Source organism: Anser brachyrhynchus, assembly GCF_964034855.1.
Source record: "Anser brachyrhynchus genome assembly, chromosome: 2".
Classification (NCBI taxonomy): domain Eukaryota; kingdom Metazoa; phylum Chordata; class Aves; order Anseriformes; family Anatidae; genus Anser; species Anser brachyrhynchus.
The window spans coordinates 135,548,344-135,567,482 of NC_137695.1; the positions used below are offsets into that span (position 1 = coordinate 135,548,344).

The 19,139-nt window shown below is 35.7% G+C and overlaps 1 protein-coding gene across 7 annotated transcripts in view; it reads left to right on the forward strand.

The window, feature by feature from the left end:
- SLC26A7 (solute carrier family 26 member 7) overlaps positions 1–19,139 on the forward strand; it is a 90,100-nt gene that overhangs the window by 30,078 nt on the left and 40,883 nt on the right. For all 7 annotated transcript variants that reach the window (XR_013946770.1, XM_080580772.1, XM_080580773.1 and 4 more), the window contains 3 exons: positions 5,907–6,017; positions 9,474–9,646; positions 17,280–17,444. Coding sequence is in view for 6 of the 7 variants with exons in the window: in XM_080580772.1 (XP_080436898.1) it covers positions 5,907–6,017; positions 9,474–9,646; positions 17,280–17,444 (449 nt within the window). In the remaining variant the exon portion in view is untranslated. The remainder of the gene's footprint in view (positions 1–5,906; positions 6,018–9,473; positions 9,647–17,279; positions 17,445–19,139) is intronic.

The following is a 19,139-nucleotide window of genomic DNA, read 5'->3' on the forward strand; positions in this document are numbered from 1 at the left end:
GTTATACATTAGCTGGCTTTCCTATGACCTATCATGAGAAAGAAATGCTTTGGCTCAAATAGGTTTTGGTGGATTGTTTTTTTGGAGGGGTGGAGGGCCCTTGAGGCATATTTCCTCTAAAAGTGAAATAAGTAGATGGCATCTGATGAAATCAGGATTGTTATTCTTGCCAACTTTTTTTCATTCTGCAAGCCCAATAATAACTTGCCTAGGATTGGTGTGTTTTGTATGTTTTAATTAAAGTTAATTTAATCTTGAGCTGGATTTATTGCTGAACAACTAATTCCTTAACACTAGCTGGAGACCATGCTGATAAAAAAAAATGGACTATACTGCCTTCATGCATTCCGGAACTGGTGCCCAGTGTTTTGGAAGGCACGATGCCAAATATATATATATATGTGTATATATACACACACACACACACACGTATCTTTTCATGGAGGAACCCCAGCTGTCTTCTCAGGGGTGATAGTTGCTGTTTCTTTCTTTTTTTTTTTTCTCTTTTTTTCTTTTCAGGCTCTGACCATAAATGTAGACATAAATATACTCTGAGCAGACTAACTAGAGCTAATAATTTTATTAAGGAGTAGATCTGTCTTGTAAATGTACATCTGGCTTACAAATAGCATGTGTAGATGAAATTGAATAAGCACGTTTGGAATGAGAGCCAAAAAATTTCCTAGAGAATGCATTGGAGAATCCATGCAGTTCATAAATGATTTGTGGAAGAAAGTCTCCAGCTGAACTCTGGTATAGTTCTCCCTTACAGAGAATAATGATGTAAGCTGATAATGAAATGTAGCGTATTAGTAAGTAAATGCAGGGCAATATTTCGTATTTATACAACTTTCCAGCAGACGACTAAGGCATTGGTGCTGCTGTGAATGCACTGTTTTCATTCCTAATGTCTGCTAAGATTCTTCCAAGTTGCACATGTGCTAATGTAGACCTGTCTGACTGACTCCTAGGAATGTGAATTCAGCTTCTGAATGACCTCTGAATCCTCTGGAGTCTTAGGTACAGGTATACGTGTCAGTATGACCAGATAAGCTGTGCGATGTCCCGTCCCTGCGCCTGGGAGGTAACTGAGCACCATGGACAGAGACTGACAAACCCAGGGAGTGTTGACTCCCTGAAGAAAAAAATGACTTCACCTATAAACTTCTAGGTCAGAGAGATCAAGAAGACTATTAGTGCTGAGATCCTTGACCATCATTTTGTCAAAATGGATGTTTTTCATCATACGTCTCATAAAGTCGGGTTCATCTTGGGTTAAGGCCTGTTATCAGCCAATGACTGGTCTTTATTTCTCTACAGTATTGATGCTACTCAAGAGGCTACCTCATAGTTTAGTTCTCTGGTTATTCTTACTGAGGTGCAGAGGAGTTTTCCTGTAATATCCTTTCAAAATACTTATTTAATTTTATTTTGGAGATGGCCAGGTTCTTCATGTGTTATGGCTGACCGGTGTATAATAGTATTAGGTCTAAATCTTTAATCTCTGCCTGTCTGTCAATGGTCTTTTTTTTTTTTTTTTCCTTTCTTTCCTAGATCATCATGAAAAGAAAAGAAAATTCTAGATTTTTTTTCTATCTGTTTTTGGGTGTAAGTATGTAAAATTTTATGTACAGAAAGGTCAAGATACCTTGATTAGAGAATTCATAAATGAGTCAGACAGTCCACTTGTTTCTACTACCGTAATACTTGATTATACTTTCTTTTGAACATAAAGATACAAGTGTCAGTATCTGGAAATCTGCAAAGTGGAGGAGTAGAACAGTGCTTTCCCAAAAATACTTTTGATGTAATTCTCAGATGGCACATGGGGAAAGATGCAATTCATATACTGTATGACTAATACAGCTGAGATACTCCAGTCTCCGTGGACTGAAGGTGATGGTTGCTTGGGAAGGTGCTGCACTGAAGCATTCCTCAAAAACCATTCTCTAATGGTTGCTATCACTTGTGTGGACTCTGAAAGATTTATGCTAAGTTTTGCAGAATGTCATCCCATTTTGCTATTAAATTCTTCATTTTCTTCAGGCTCTGAATGGCAGATGAACTAAGAAATGATTTTTAGCTCTTTGTACCTTCTCTTCAAATAAGTTAGGCAGAAGGTAAAATCCACGTGCGTAGCCCCAGCAAATTATGCCATTAGGAAACAGGGATCTTGCAAGCATGAGCTGTATGTGTGCACCATAAAAGAACTGATACCGAGCTTTCCAATTTTTGGAGGAAAATATTATTATTTACAAAGGATCATTTTTTGTGCTAATAGCTCTTAACATGTCAGTGCCAAATAATCTTCCAGGGCTGTAGATTTGTGTTAAGCAATTGTTATGATATATATATATATATATATAGTTAACTCAGTAAATATTATTAGCCTGGAGTTAGAAATTAAAGCCTTAGATATGAATCATTGGCTGTTTAATTTGTTGGTTTTCCAAGAGGGATTGATAGGAGACTCATTAAATATGTGTGAATTCTACATTTCAGGACATCTAGAGGAAATGCTTTTCTCCTTATTTTCAAAGCTGAATTATTTAATAAGAAAAATTGACTTTTTTCTGAAGCATCAGAGATTTTTCTTGACTGCAGATAGCATTTTGAGAGGGATAAGATGTATTAGTGTTGTTTGGAGTTCCATAAACTTGATGTTTGGCCCTCTTAATGTAGACTCATTCAAGAAAAGAAAAGTTACAATAATACATTTTTACTTGAATATATATGCTACAGGAAAATCTATTAAATGTGTAGTTTTTCACAGTAAATAGTAAATGAAGAAAATTTTTAAACTCCTAGGATTAATTGTAGACTTGCTACTTTTTCTGCTTCTGGTTTGCATACAGAATTTCTAAAAGACATGGTACAGATATCCTCTGAACATACATATGTGTCACCAGCTTTTTTCCAAATGCAGAAAATTGTTAACTAGTTGATCATACTATGCCGATTCATAGTTCTTTTTATGGAAAATATTTTTTATTTATGTGACTGTGGTTTTGTCTCTAGCCTAATTAGGAGAAACTATCACATTAGCAAACTGAGAGACCTTTCTCCTGTGGTAGGCCTTATTTCTATTTGTATCAAGCTTGTTATTCTATAGTTAACTTCATTTGACAGCTACCAACAGTGGTGCCACATCTCTTGCTTTTCAGTGTGGCAAGCTGTGATTGTTATGCATCTGGTGCTAGCCAGAGAGCATGGTTTTCAATGAAACTGCGTGGCACACTGTTATCTTATGATAAGGAGTTAGTTAAAGCAAAGAACCACAATATTAATGTACTGTATTTGAACTTGTTGTTTGCATTTCTTTCCATGGAATTTATATTCTTATATGAGAACCTTAATGTCACTGCCACTGAGGCTTCTCCACATTACCACTGAGATTACATGGGATCCTTGTTTTATGATATATTTCTTCTGAGTATTATTACTGTTTGGAATGAAAAAAAATAAAATAATGTTTCTTGTCTTTTGACTAGTTCTTGAGCATATGGAATGCATTGTAGCAAAGTTTAATATGAAAATTAATGAAGTGAGCTGAAATATACTACTGCTTATATCTTTAAAATGTATTTGAACTTTTAGAACATTATATATCGAACCAGAAAACCTGAAGTCTTTACTAATTCTGTTTTATAATGCCCCTCTGCTCTTACACACAATTGACACTTTTCAGTAACAGGAACAAAAACCCAGCAGAGTTAGGACTGGAATCAAAGACTGGTAATTTTAGCTCTGTCTTAACTGCTATGACCTCACCATGAAAAGAATGAGCCACCACTTCTAGAAACTTAATACAAGAAGACTATGAAAAGTCCACAAGTGAAAAGACAAGAACAAGGGCCAGGTTTATGTTCAGATTATCTGCCTATAGATGAGATGTGTTTCCCAGCAGTAAGTCTGTGAGCAAAGAAAAATTCCTTCATGGATCCTGGGGGTTTGCTGGTCTGGATAGCCCCTTTCACAGTTTTACAGAACTTGGCTGTAGGAGTTCAGGTTGTGCCTCCCTGTTCTTCTGTGGCCTGTTCAGAGAGCTGAAATGAGATGTTGATGCAGTTTTTGTGTTGCTTCTTGTGCTCTACACACAGCTCGTACAACTTATGCTGGATCAAACACATTCTGGCCATAATTGTCAAAAGTTTCAATTGTCATAATGTCCTAGGAAACATATAAAAATGTAAATACATGTAGAGAGGCAATAATTGGCTTTTACAGTCAGATGACAACAGAATATTTTGTGGTAGCTGAACCTTTGTTTTCCTTTTAAATACTGAGAGGAAGAACAATGTTTGCTGTTCTTAATCCTGTATTAATTGGAAATATCAAATAGGAAAAAGTTAGTGGTCCCTCTTCTAAGTATTTTAGCTTAGCTAAAGTGGTATAGTATAGTGGTATAGTGGCATATCACAGTAACCTCTAGTTTTGTTTTGTACAACTTCTAAGGTAACCTCTTCTTGAACTGAGTTATAAAGTTTCTTAGGGTGAAAACTTATTAAATGCGAACCATTTACTTTTATAAGAAAAACTCTTCAGTTCCTTTTAGAAGGAAAGCTTCAAGGTCCAATATTAATACAATTTAATTCTAATGTTATGTATTATAAGACTTTAATCTGCTTTCTGCAAAAATGGATGTTATTTTAAAACTTGCTTTTCAAAATTGTTACCTTTTCCTAGTGAAGAGGGAGCTTTTGTGCTTCCCTTGTAATCACTGATGGAGGCCGAACACTTAATGCAAGATGGAGAGCATATAAAAGAACTAATGATTCCTTAGATCCATAGATGTGAACCAACTCTCTGTCCCAGACCATGCACGATCATTCTCCCAGAACACACACGTACATCTATATAAAAGCTTAGACTGGTCACTCACATTGAAGGTGGACTTCAGAAAGGCACCTTGTGTGTTGCACAAGCCAGTCCTGTGTTCCCTACTGCAGGATGTGGTATCCAACAAGATTTATGGAGGTACTCTGCCAGGCAATTTCCCCTAATCTTAGTTGCTAGAAGGAAAAACTGAAATGACAGACAGAGGAGTCTCTCTGCTGCATTGTAAGAAGTCAATGTAGAGTTGCTTGCTATCTTAGATATCTGAAATTGAACAGCAACCACAGCTGCTGCTCTGCAGATATGTCTCTGTTAAAAGAAGATTTCCTGGAGAAAGATGGACATTGTCCTCTATAGCTAAGCAATGAAGGTAACTAGTAATCTGTAAAGTTAAATCCTAACCAATTCAGTTCATTTTCCATTTCAATATAAAAATCAAATATTTTCTGTGTTTCTGGACCCACAGCTTTACATAATGAAAAAAATGTTAATATCTGAAGGATTAAAAAAACCCAGGCACCTAAAAACAATGAACTCTGGAATATTTTTTTGTTTAAAAAATTAGAAGAAAGCAGACTGAAAGGGCTCCGTCCAAACCAAAATTATAGGTTTTGAACTGCTTGTAAGAAATAACCATCTGACTGCCTGGAGCCCTGGCAGTTTCAAACCCTTGTTTGTTGGGATGGGGGTGTGTGGAATGGTACTGCCTCCTCCTGTGAGGGTTTTCTATTAAAATAGTTTGGAAACACTTATTGAGACAACCTGAAAAAACAGTAGCTGAGGCCATAGATCATATCTGTGACCAATTTGTTTCTGTTGGTGGTGAAGATGCAGAAGAAAGTGTGAAGACTTTGATGATAGACAATAGATGAAAAACCTTTCTCAGTTCTTCCTGATCCTCATTGAAAAGTTGTCTTTGCAGTGGCTTACGGTCTAGACTTTTGTAAATGAAGGTGTTTCTTTTACTGCTCTTAATAAAATCATAGACATTTCCTCATTAAAAAAAAAAAAAGCAGAACAATTTTATTTTACCTTCATGCAAAGAAGTAATTTCATGTAACTTTCCATAGGGCTGGCCTTTGCTGTTCTGTCTTCAGTCCATCCAGTTTTTGGTTTATATGGCTCTTTCTTCCCTGTCATTATTTACGCCATATTTGGAATGGGACGTCATGTTGCGACAGGTAAGTGTCTATTCGTTAAAATGTTTTCAGAAATAAGGAACTGGCAATTGAAGTAAAAGTGTGTTATAAGATCAATGGAAGGAAATTAAAGACTAAACAGAAATATATTTATATATTTTTTTCTTCTTTTTACAATGATTTCTTTTTCCATTTTACACAATGTTGAATTACCCAAACACCAGGAGATCCACCTCTTCCTTAAATGAAGTTTCACCTAGTTCAACAGGGACAAGCTTGAGGAAACGATAGCCCAGAAGTACCAGACTCCTGACATCAGCAGAGCTGCATATAAGTCTAGTCCTGAATATTCTGTGCAGTCCTGGACAAGTAGTGTGCACTCCATGTTATATGATCCACTCTTCTGGCATCCCGTATTGCTCCCACTAATGTATGCTTGTGGGACCAGTGACTGGATCTGAAAGCATTAATAAAGCTCTTTTTACCCATTAGAAATATCTATCTGTATATCTCTATATACAGTACAAAGCAAAGTGCGTCTGAATTATTTTAGTGTCTTTAGGTTTTGCAGTATGGACAAAGAAATTTGGTAAATTCTGTTTACCTTTTAGGGGAAAAGCTATCAATGCTATGTTTGGCTGACTAGTAATTCTTATGCCAGGCATTCTAATATTCAGTTAAATTATTTAAAATTTCTGAACAGCTATACATTATTTTAGAGCGGGAGGAAAGCTGGAAGTTTGTTTTCCTTAAAGGCGCAGAAAGTTTTTGAGCCTTCTGATGTCTGAGAAGGAGCTGTGGATGCTGATATTAACTTGAAGCTATAATGAGTGATGGAATGTACTCCGCTGATTTAAGAAATATTTTTTAAAGTGAAAATTTAGAATATGGAAAATAATTTTGGCACTTGAGTAGAGATAGATTAGTATACTTTTATTTTTTTTCAGAACAGTTTTTTTTTCATTAAATATATTAAAACACGAATCTATAACAAAAAGTTGTTTAAAAACAATAATTTGGCAGTGGATTGTCAGCTGTTTGTTATTGTGCGATTACTAGGAAGATAAGAATGTCTCATATGTAGGAAAGTGGATAAATCAGTATCTGGTTGACCTAAATTCTACTAATGAAAACAGATAAGGCAACAGGTAAGTGCAAGCAGCTAAGGCTGATCTTTTATCCTTTTGAGAGAATAGCATTCAAAGAGTGATTTGCTGAGAGTTCCTCAATTCTGTGGCTGAGGATTCCTGCACAATCCCTTTTGTGAAAACCTGGAAACCTGTTCAGATGTCTTCCAGACAAACAAATTTATTATTATTATTATTATTTTAAATAAACTTGTGTGATAAGTGTTGTTGATCCTTTCAGTAGAAATGTCTCATGTAATTATCCCATCAGCCACAGTTAAGTAATTGTGGTAAGCAGGCTGAATTGGAGCCATACTGCCTCTCTCAGATCTCCAAATGCTCCGTAATTGCCCTTGTACATAGTTGAAAATCTCTTCTCCTAACAGCAGCTTCTATAATATCAACGGGACTCTCTATATGTGCACAGGCTACAAGGGTGTCCTTTGTTAGTTAAGTCACTTACGTTAGCATGAAATGGGAAATTTCATCAATGGCCATGTTCTGTCAACTTTTACTTGAAATATCTCTTCTGTGACACGGTTGATATAATTTGAAAGATTATTTACCTGAATAACAAATCCCTGCATGTTTTTCTTGTCTGCTTTTGATATAAGTGATTTTGGAGGATCCTCTGACAGCATCTTTATCTGTGATAGGAAGGCCATGAAATGTGGTAGGTCAGACATATGCAGGAATTTTAGAAGGCTAAAAAAATGAATTTGAAAACTGCCATGGAGAAGATGATCAAACTGGTAGTTAAAAGTTCTTTAAATACATAAAAATGAGGAAGACAGGAAGGAAACTGTTGTGACACCTTTCTGACAAAGACATAACTGGGACTTTCTGTGACAAGGTCACAAGACTGTTGAACTACCAGAGTGATTTCAACTGCCAGAAGGGCTCTGGAGGGAATCCTAGAAACTGTATTTCTCCCCTATTATTACAGACTACAGTAAAAAATAAGATCACTGAAAGTTATGTATGATCAGAGTTTGCTGGAAAGGTGTTAGCATGACTTTTATGTAGGAAAAATCCCATCTCACTAACCTCCTAGAGTTCTGTAGGAGTGTTAGAAAGCACATAACAAAAATAAATACTTTGTAAGATATCAGAATGGTCAAACGGCTGCTGATATGGTTGCACACCAAAGGTTATTAAAGAAACTAAATTGCCCTTGTGATAGAAGAAAAGTTCTTTTATTAATTATTAGCTGGTTAAAGGACAAGAAGACAAAGATAAGACTCAATGGTCATTTTTCAGGGTGGAGGAGTCCTAGTAGGGTCCCAAAGAACTTGTGATGGGAGTTTTACTATATCGAGGCCAAGTCGACGGTAGAACTGTTCTCACCAGGTTCTGTACAAATAAGGAAGAATAGGAATAATGAGAGCTCAGTGAAACTGATGAAAGATCACTTTAAAAGAAAGTATAGAATAAAGAGAATACTATGGCAGATGCTGAACCTCTGGAACCTGCTCCCAGAGGACGCTGTGGAGGAAGAAAATACAAGCAGGCTCAAACAGAGACTTAACAAATTCATGAATGCTAGTCCATAAGGAAAATCTAAAAGGACCAGGTAAGGATGTGCCCACTAGCATCCTCAATACAACAGCTATGGATGCTGTGGTTTACGAGGGGAATAGACCACAGAAAGTGGCCAGGCTTGTGTACTTTCCTTGAGTAATACCTCTGATTTCAACAGCTGGAGTCAGAGTACTGGGCCAGATGTGCCATTGAGGGGCGCTGACATAACTGGGCATTTTCTGTGTTATTGGAGCTCCATGTGATATATTTGTCCTTTAAAATATTGGATTATCCTCCTTCTTTATCTATGTTTCATTAAACTTGCTTTACCACTCTAAGAAAAGATTTTTTTTTTCTTAACCTGCTTCCAGTGCAAATTTTCTTTTTTTTTTTTTTTTTAAACATTCACATCTGCTAACTATATTGTGCTAAGTATTAGGTATATAGCATGATTTAATTACCCTAGAAATTTGAATGGTGAACATTTGGGACCTTTAGACAAAAAATATTTCATCACACACATGGTAAGTCAAAAACATCTGTGATATCTTCAAATAATTGTGAATAATTATGTTTCAACCTCTTTTATTAATATGTCTAATATTGTCTAATATGTTTAATATAAGAATAAGTATTATCATGAAAAGTTTGCATTTAATTTACATGTACAAATGGTATTTTACATGAAGAAATTAGTAATATGTAAAAATATTATCTTAGAAATTATTTTTAGGATTGCACAAAATGACACTCACTCAAAATGGTGAAGTTTTGAAAAAGGGACCTTTAGTGATGAGTACAGATATACAATCCTTGGTAACTAATCTGCGGCTTTTTTTTTTTTTTATAGGAACATTTGCTTTGACTTCCTTAATATCTGCCAATGCAGTTGAACGTCTTGTTCCCTCAGCTGGCACTAATTTCACTGCAAACAATAATTCAGGAGTCTTGGGCCTATCAGAGTTTGAAATGCAGAGGATTGGAGTTGCAGCTGCAGTTTCATTTCTGGGAGGAATCATTCAGGTAAATGGTGAACACATTCTGTATGCTGCTGATGTTTGGCATTTGTGACAGCTCTGACTTCTGTAATATACTTTTTTCACTTCTCTGAGAAAAACTGACCATGGGTCTGGTCTGATGTTCATGAATGATAGACTGAATGTGCTTTAAGAATTTGCTGGTTGAGATGCAGTAATTATTTGTATACATGCTCCTAGGGTGTTGTAATGTGAAGTAAAACTACATTCAGTCAGCTCTAATAAAACATTCAGTTGCTGTTGGTGTTCCCTTTCCTTCTCCTTCAGAAACAAAACATGAATCAGCTCTCTGGTAAGCACTGACATATTCCTGAGGTTTTCTATTGTTTTTGGCCTGAAGAGAAATACTATACAATATTCAATAATTAAAAACAGTAGGGGAAACATCTTTAAATTCTCTTTAGAGTTCATACACTCATCATTAAAGCAAAATAAATTAGTAAAACAGATGTCTTCAAATGATTCTCCAAAGCTTATTCAAATGATCAGAGGTCTTTTAAATTTTCCTCTTTTCCTATTTTCACCACAAGCACTGAATTCCTTTATCCATTGCCAGTTGCTTAGGTCTTCAAAGAAGGCTTCCATCTTTCCTTGTAAATATTAAAATGGAAGAAATGTTCCAGCACTTGACATTGCAACACCTCTTAGGTACCTCACCTCCTGGAAGAAACCCAGATCTCTACACTTGGTGCTTTGGGTCCCTCTACCATGCAAAGGATGAGCTAAGGAGCCCACATTGGCATCTCCAGTGGCTTGGGACTTGGAAGGGACTGGGGCATGTGCTTATGCTAGTTGGTAGGGAGTATCAAGAAGCGTGGCCATTTCTGCTGTGTTGTTGTTGTTATGTCAGTTGTTGTTGGTTTTGTTTTCTTTTATTGGTTACAGACTTATAACTTGAGTTTGCCATATGAAGGAACCCCCAGAGACAACATATAGGGTAGATAGACCTGGTGCAGATCACATCACGCCTTTCCTAGAGAGACTGTGGAGTCTCCCTCCTTGGAGATGGTCCTGGGCAAACAGCTCTAGGTGGCTCTGCTTCAGCAGAAGGTTTGGACCAGGTGACATCCAGACGTCCCTTCCAACCTCAACCATTCTGCGATTCAGTGACTCTGTAATTGTGCCTGGCTTCTGTATGTGCACCAATGAGTGTAACACACCACTGCATCATGTGCAGAGTGCTTATAACAGCTAAAAGTCCTCTGAGCATACACATTTGGGAGTGCTGTGCTCAGAGAATGGCAGTCTCTTATGTCATCCCCACGTGTGTTGAAATGCCCAAATGCCTAAAATGGGAAGTTTCCTGCATTTGATCTAAGTTCAAAATCCAATGCAGAAAAATTTTACTTAGCTGCTGCAGAATCCCATTAGGTGTGTAAATCCTCTAGACCTCTTCCTCTTTCATTCTGAAAAGTTCTGCTTTTTCATATGCTTTAAACTGCCCCAGCTGACTTGTCTTAGCCTCCGTCCTATTTATGCCTGATTGGAATGAGAAGAACTGGAAAATCCTCTGCCTGAGTCTTCAAAGTGAGTCTGGGAGGGAGCTGTGCCAAGTGTGTGGGCAATTCTCCCAGGTCAGTAAGGTTGTTTTTATTACAGTCCTACTAATAGAGTCGGTGCTTGTTGTGCTGCCACTAGTGCTTCATGCAAGTGCAATGATCAGAGCATTTATCTAGGACACAGAGAACAGATTAAAATATGTATTTCCCATATCCCAGAGGACTGCCTAGAGGCTACGCATCAGTGACATTCAGGTGGAAGTCCAGATAAAGGCTGTGATTAAATTTTGCCATCATCTTAGGTGCTGTGAATTGTGAGAATCCACATTTCTCTTCTTGATTCCATTCTCCTGGCTAGCAGTTGCTGCAATTATCAGATAAGGAGACAAGGTGAATCTTGCTGGTAGTGGAGAGCTACATCAGTGACCTGTGTCGTCTTCTGATCAGACTAAACCAAAAATTAATGAACCGTATAGAATAGGTGTGGTGTTCTGTTATGAGAAGGTTTATATGATGTATTTTAGGGCAAAAGATTTCCATTGAGGACATTCTGAAATGTGAAAGGAAGTGGAATCATCACTGTAGATGGGACGGTACTAGTCTGGGAAAGGAGCAAACCTTTGTTTTGTTATCTGCTCATAAAGCTGTTTCTTTATACTGAAACACAGTGTTCTAACCAGTCCCTAATTACATATAAATGGCTGACGCTATGACTATTCCTTACCATGGGCATTTTCCACCCAAAGGACGAACTGTCCCTCTCCAAAACAGCATGTTCCTTCTTAGAACGGGTAGGTAAAGACTTGAACCTACTTGGCCAGAAAAATGATTTGACACTATTTTTCAGCTACTATATTTAAAAAGCATTAAACTCTACTTTTACACTTGGTTATTTATGTGACCTGCTATAAGTTTGCTTAATAAGGAAGGAGTACCTTTGAACATGAAGTATGTTTTTGTAAGGCTAATATTCTCATCCAATACTTTGCTTCCCTGTGGAGACAATTATGTTGCGCTATTGTATGTAATATGTAGTTCTTTCTGAAAACAAACATGAATCTTTATTATACGTTGGTAATCAGGAAAATAGTTCATTTTCCTTTTACAATGGAAAGCTTTGGTTAATGACTTTCTGCAGGCTGATATTCTGCATTTTAGAAAGGACAGCTAGGATGGATGGGAGTTCTGGTTCCCACAATGACAGCACAACACAGCATGCTACTTGTTAGTCTGAACCACAGAAAGAAGTCTTCTTCAGGTCCTGGAGTGAGGAAAGCTCATTCCACACACCACCAGAAGCTACAAAATACTTCTAACTCAGCTATAATGAACTTAAGAGCAGTAATCCTAGGAAAAAAATATTTACTCAGAGGGTGGTGAGGCACTGGCACAGACTGCCCAGAGGAGCTGTGGATGCCCCATCCCTGGAGGTGCTCAAGGCCAGGCTGGATGGGGCTTTGGGCAACCTGGTCTGGTGGGTGGTGTCCCTGCCCGTGGCAGGGTGTTGGAACTGGGCGGGCTTTATGGTCTCTTCCAGCGCAAACCATTCTGTGATTCTAAATCAAAAGAACAAAAGCTACCAATTATGTCTATTTAAACAGGCCAAAAAGAAATTTAAACTGGTGACTCAATGAAGCTGAACTGTCCGTGTCATGTTGGTCTCCAGAAGTTCCCCAGATATCTTCACTTTTGCAACCTCTGATTTTGAGATAATCTACAGAAAATACCAAATGAGAGGCTCACAGTCTGTACTGTTTCCTTCCAAGAGATATTGCCTCTGCTTGAACTCATCTTCTTAGCCCAGGCAGCAAATGATCCAAAAGAGTACCACCACTTCTTGTTCTGTGTAATGTTCAAAAAAGAATCATCTCCTTCAAGAACATGGAGTTTTGAGGGTTTTAAAATGTTCTCCAAAACTGAATTCATGCAACAGGTAACATGTTATCAGACTCAATTACTTTGGACAGAAAGTTTGAGATTAGTGATTTCCAAAGAGCCCGTTCTGCGTGAAAAATTCTTACTGGCCATAAAGTTAAATTGGCTACACAATGAGAGTGGAATTTTAACAATAATAAACTGAGCTCGTTGTCATGGGAAGTAAGTATTGAAAGTGGACAAGAACCAAAAGTGCTTGAATTAATGAACATAGAGGAGTCTGCTTTTTGCAGTTACTCATATCTCTTCTCCTTGCTAAATCCCCATCTTTTTCTTCTACTCCACCACTTCTGTTTAATCGCTTGGTTTTATAATTTGTTTCTGTGATCTCTTTTTTTTTTTTTTCCCCTCACTTTCTCCTGGGTATTTTCCCTTTCCCTGACAGCTCCTTCTGATTTCATTTGCATGAATTTTATCAAGAATGTATATCTGGTGAAAACAAAATCTCAAGAAAATTTACTTAATGCAATTTTTTTCCTGTTGTGAGGTACTGAAAAAGACACAGAAAGAAACTAGAAAAACTGTTTTATTTTATTTATTTATTTTTTACTGAGATTACTCTCTCTTTGAATTACTTATCCCCTCATCACCTAAGAACTAAATTTTGAAAAAGGAAAAAATCTGGAGACAATCTTAAACTATCTGAAAATTTTATTCCTTTTACAGTTTTAGAAAAAAACAGCATTAGTACAAATAACAAAAAGAGAAACTTATTTGCTTTTGACAGTATTTTGCATTTTATTATTTGCTATTCTGAAGCTTCACAGTCAGTTTTCTCTGTAGTTTTTGTGCATCAACAGGGAAGGAAAATCATACAGTATACCAGAAAAGACTAGGAACCTACAAAAATGAGCATCATGACAGTAATGAAGATAAAGTAGATTACTGTAAATTTCTTTAAGAATATTAAACTCTGCATTTTGATTATTGCTCAGTGGGTGAAAGATTTTATGACGTAACCTGGTGTGCTGCAATTGTGCAGCACATTAGCTTACTCTCAAATAGTGTTTATCCAAAAAGCAGTGGTAGCCAAGCTATGGACTGTCTGTTCTCCAGCAGAGAAGGTTAACTTGAGACTTGATCTATGACTGTATAAATGCTAAAAATACAAAGTATATATGTCACAGGAAAACTCACATGAAAATGGTTTTGGGAAGTTGATTTCCAAACAACTTTTTGCCTCCTCTCCATCTAAGCAGTTCTGTACATTACATGCAAGGACAACAGGAATTTCACACTTTCACACTTATGCTGAAAATTACACCCTTCCTTTCAGGTGTTTTCTCTTCTGGTTGCTTCATGGATGCACATTTAATTAATTTAGCTATATATATATAAAATATATTATATATATATATGTAATTTAGCTATTTATATAATTTTTAATTAATTTAGCTATAAAGTAAATAAAGAGCAGGATGTACATGCTGATGAAGAGTTGCCTTTGTTTCTGGAAGTCCTGAGTTACCTTCTACAGTAAGAGACTGATGATCAGCATAGGCTGGTGCTTGTTGTTTCATTGTTGTTTCATTGAGTGGCTACAGAAATTGCCCATCTGAAACCATAGTCATGATTTGTATTTATTTTATATAACCCGTAGTTATACATAGTTATACAAAAACAGTAAGTGTGCTTTAAATGTGACCAACCTTTTAGTTTCTACCTGTGAAGTAAGGTCACATGGCCTCAAAATGCTGAAAAATTAAAGTAAAAAAAAATAAGGTCAAAAAAAAAAAGTAAATGTGAGTGTGATGCAGAAGTTGTAACGTTCTGCAGTCGTAAATCTCTGTAATTCACTATAGTAATAATAACTTTATCTGAAATGCTAATATTAACTACTATTTCTCAGTGATATTAGTTACTTCACTGAACAGCCTCCGTGGTTTTGATTCCACAACTAAAGAAACATCCATTTCATCCTCTGGAAACTAAAATATAATACGTTTAGAAATTTCACAACAATATAATACAAACTGATCTTAAGAAACAAAGAAAAACTCACTAGAGGAGGGAAAATTTATTTCTTATTGAACTTTTCTCCTGTGAAAAATATTTTAAATATCTGAATAGGCACACTGTTGGAACAAACAGATAAACAAAATATTTTGAAGTTAGTAATTACTGGTTTTAGGCATGACTAACTAAATTACTACTCACTGAGAGTATAACAGTAATTATCTTTATTGGGGTCCAATCTGGAATGGCAATCAATATTCTGATTTTTTTTTGTAGTACTGAGCAGTTCACATGCTGTTAGTTGGGAATAGAGAAAAAGATTCTCATATTTCATCTCTTGAAGGGATTAGGAAATTGCTCACTAGAGGTTATTCTGTTAAATAAAAGCCACTCTGTTTTTATTTTATTTTATTTTTAAATTTATTTAATTTTATTGTTGGTTTTTTTTGTGAGCTTTTATACTTGTAGCTTGCTGCATACAGGTGAGAGTTATGGTGAAAAAACAAATGGTGGTCATGTGTAAGGAATAATAACAGTTGAAAAGGATTGTCTTAACCTCAAAACTGCAACAAAAACAAAAATAAAGGAGATTGATGTGTTCTGAAATGACTGTATTTAATATGGTAAACACAAAATAATCCTCATGGAAAGTATTGTTATAAACAACTCTGAGCAGAGTTGTTTAACTTTTCAGGCAGAAGAACAACAAATGCAAATGGATATAAAAGTTAAAAAAAAAAATAACAATTTTTAATCTAATGATTCTGCAGAACTCATTGTAAGGGGAATAATTTAAATGTAGTTTAATGTCATCCAGCAAAGTATTACATGTTATGCAAACCACAGTAGCATCTGTAAGTCAGTAACAACCTTGGTCAAAGAAATAAACTCTGTCAAATCTCATTCTTTAAAAAAAATAAGTGATTGCAGTCTGGGATAAAGGGAGATAATGTAGTAGTAGGACACTTAATACTTTGGGGTTTTGTACTATATTCGTATGAAGAATCTACAATAGTTGTAAACAGATTCCCAGATTAGAGAGGAATAATATTCTATGATCCTTATCCCTGCACTCTGAAATAACTTATGTAAAAGTTGCAGGGCAGCTGAAATTATCTTCAAGATCAAATATAGCTGAGCCAGTGTCTACTTTTTTTTTTCTTTCTTTCTTTCCTTTTTTATTTTTTTTTTCCTAGAGGAGAAATCTAGTTTGAATATAGGATTGTGTTTATGAAATTAGATTTTGAGTTTTTCTTCTTGTTTTAAATTTTCTGATTGTATACAGATATTCTATTTTAAGTTAGTTCAAGTATTGCCCAAGTACATAGGAAGCAGATTTTTAAAATCTTTAAGATATCTTACTTTTACTATAATTTTATAAGTTTTGTTGAAACAGAACATGAAGCTATATAAACTTCTCTGGTTTTCTGTAAAGAAGAAAATATTTTTGTACCCTCCATCATCTAAAGCAAATTCTGTAGCTCCCTTACTTGAATAGCTGCAAAAACAGAAACCTCTGCATTTGAAGTTGATGTAACTAGAGATACTGGATTGGTCACACGAGAAATATTTGATATTATGATATTGTAGCACAAGAGCACCAAGTATCATGATATATCAGACAATATGCTCAGGGTCGGTAGGATATCAGATGGCTAAATTCTGCCAGAGGAGCTAAGATGATGTGTGACTTTGTGGGATGGGGACACTGGTGGCATAGTGGCCTGGGGCAGGGCAAAGCTCAGTGTAAGCCTCATGTCTCTGCAGTTTTAGCACCTAATAAATTTGGTAGCTATTGACATTACTGACATTGGGAATCATGCTATTGACAAGTTGGCATTGGTTAGGTGGACCATGACCCTTTGCCTACTCAGTATGAATATCAGAGGAGCAGTAATGAATCTTAGCACCATGCTTATTCAGCTGATGTTTTTATAGTATTTGTTTTTATCCCATATTTGAGCAAGAGAGAATAATAAGCATCACATGAAGACAGCTTTTCCAAGTTGGCTTTCATTACTAAGCTAAAGGTAGAGTCTGGTAAACCCCTGATGTGAATGAGATAATGCAGATGAACCAGCGGGTTCAGTTTTAAGTTCAGTTCATCCTTCAGAGGACTTGTGTGTTCTATTCTCAATTATCTTACAGTTTATTAAAAGGACTCACTGCCCTATCACCAGGAAGCTGCACTTTATTACGCTTGCTGATGCATATACCTTTGCTTTCCAGGTAGCAATGTTTATGCTGCAGTTGGGCAGTGCCACCTTCTTGTTAACAGAACCAGTGATCAGCGCAATGACAACAGGAGCAGCAACACATGTGGTGACTTCACAAGTGAAGTACTTGCTGGGAATGAAAATGCCATATATATCAGGACCACTAGGATTTTTTCATGTGAGTTCTGTAAATGAGATGGGTTATTTCATTAGCTAACATTTTCTTAACACGCTATGCTTTTTTTTTCTTTATATATATATATATGCAGAACTTGTGATGCATGTGTGTGAATGAACAAAAAAGTAATACCAAAATCTTTGTTTCGCTACTTCTGTTTGTAGAAACAGATTAGAAAAACTTGATGAAGAGTTAGCAGGACCGGTCATATTTTGAAAGGGTACAATAAACAATTTGCAATATAAATGTATTATAGCATCAATAATTCCTTTCATTAACATGAGCAATTACAGATTTTATATACTTTTACAGGGAGGGTTAACTCTCGTATGACCAGCATCTGAGAGGGAACACTGTATATTACAAATGTCATTATTTTCTTTATATTTTGCTCAATGTAACCTAACCATCATTGTAGTAAAATAAACGTGACTCATGATTTGTGGACTTGTTATGCAAAAAATTACCCTAGATATGTTACGTGTTACTTTATGACATGATTTATTTTATTTATTTATTTTTGGCCAGAAGTACAGCAAGTATACAGCTTCAAGGTAGCTTTTATAAAGTGCATAAAACCTTTTATATATTATCATGTTGGCTCCCTTTGGAAAGTAGATATTGATGGCTGAAATCTTTCAGGGTTTCTATACTGTATGATTTTACTGCATAAAAGATCTGAGAATAGATTCTTTAAGTTAACTTTAGCAAACTCCGAGTTTAGGTGTTGTGAGTATAATATCTTGTCTGAAGAATTAGTAGTATTACAATAATATCTGTCAAAATGACATTTTACTCATAGCAAAATTATGTTTACTCGCTCAGTAGATATTTACTTTGAACTGATAGCAACAGATGATTCGGTTACCAGATGAGGGAAGAGGTGAGGCTTGTTCTAGTTAGCTACTAAATTAGGACACTTTATTTAAAAAGATTGACCAGTTTCTTGCATTGCTCAACTCTTCATTTTCTCTTCTTATTTTGGGAACTTAGTTAATTTAGACTATGTGATTAAAAAAAAGATGTTGCTTTTCAGAATGTTGTTTTATAGTATTTTATACATTTGGTAACAGTTTATTTGGATAATACATCAGTAAGTTTTTCTACAGGAACAGTTTATTGATGAGAATTAGGGACATATAATAAAGACAAGTAAATATATCTTGTAAGAATAAGTAAAAATGTCATAGTCATTTTTATGAGTAGTTGGTTGGCCTGTGAGACTATTACAAATGATTCACCATATATTAAAAAAGTTGTTTATTCTTTAAAAGCCTGTTCATAAATACTTCTTAATATAAAATGAGAGCAGCTATTTTTTCCTTTTTTTGTTTTTCATGATATTTCCATGGTGATTCTACTTACATATAGGCATATTATCATCTTGTGGAGATGACTAGTGTTCAGCACCACAGCCAAGACATAATCAAAATATACATTATGAGCAATAATAAAGAACAGAAGTAGTAGAAGGAAATATTTCCATGTTGGTGTGTTGATGATATCATAAGTGAAGTCATTCAAATGCTTTGAAAGAAATCTATTCCCTTATCCCTTGTATTTTTAATGTGTTTGAAACAAGGTCTTTGCCCTTCATTTCACTTTTGAAATCAAACTCCTCTGAGCATTTTCCAAGTATATATATATTTTTAAGGTTTTCAATTGCTCTGTAGAATTGTGTAAAAACAAATGAAC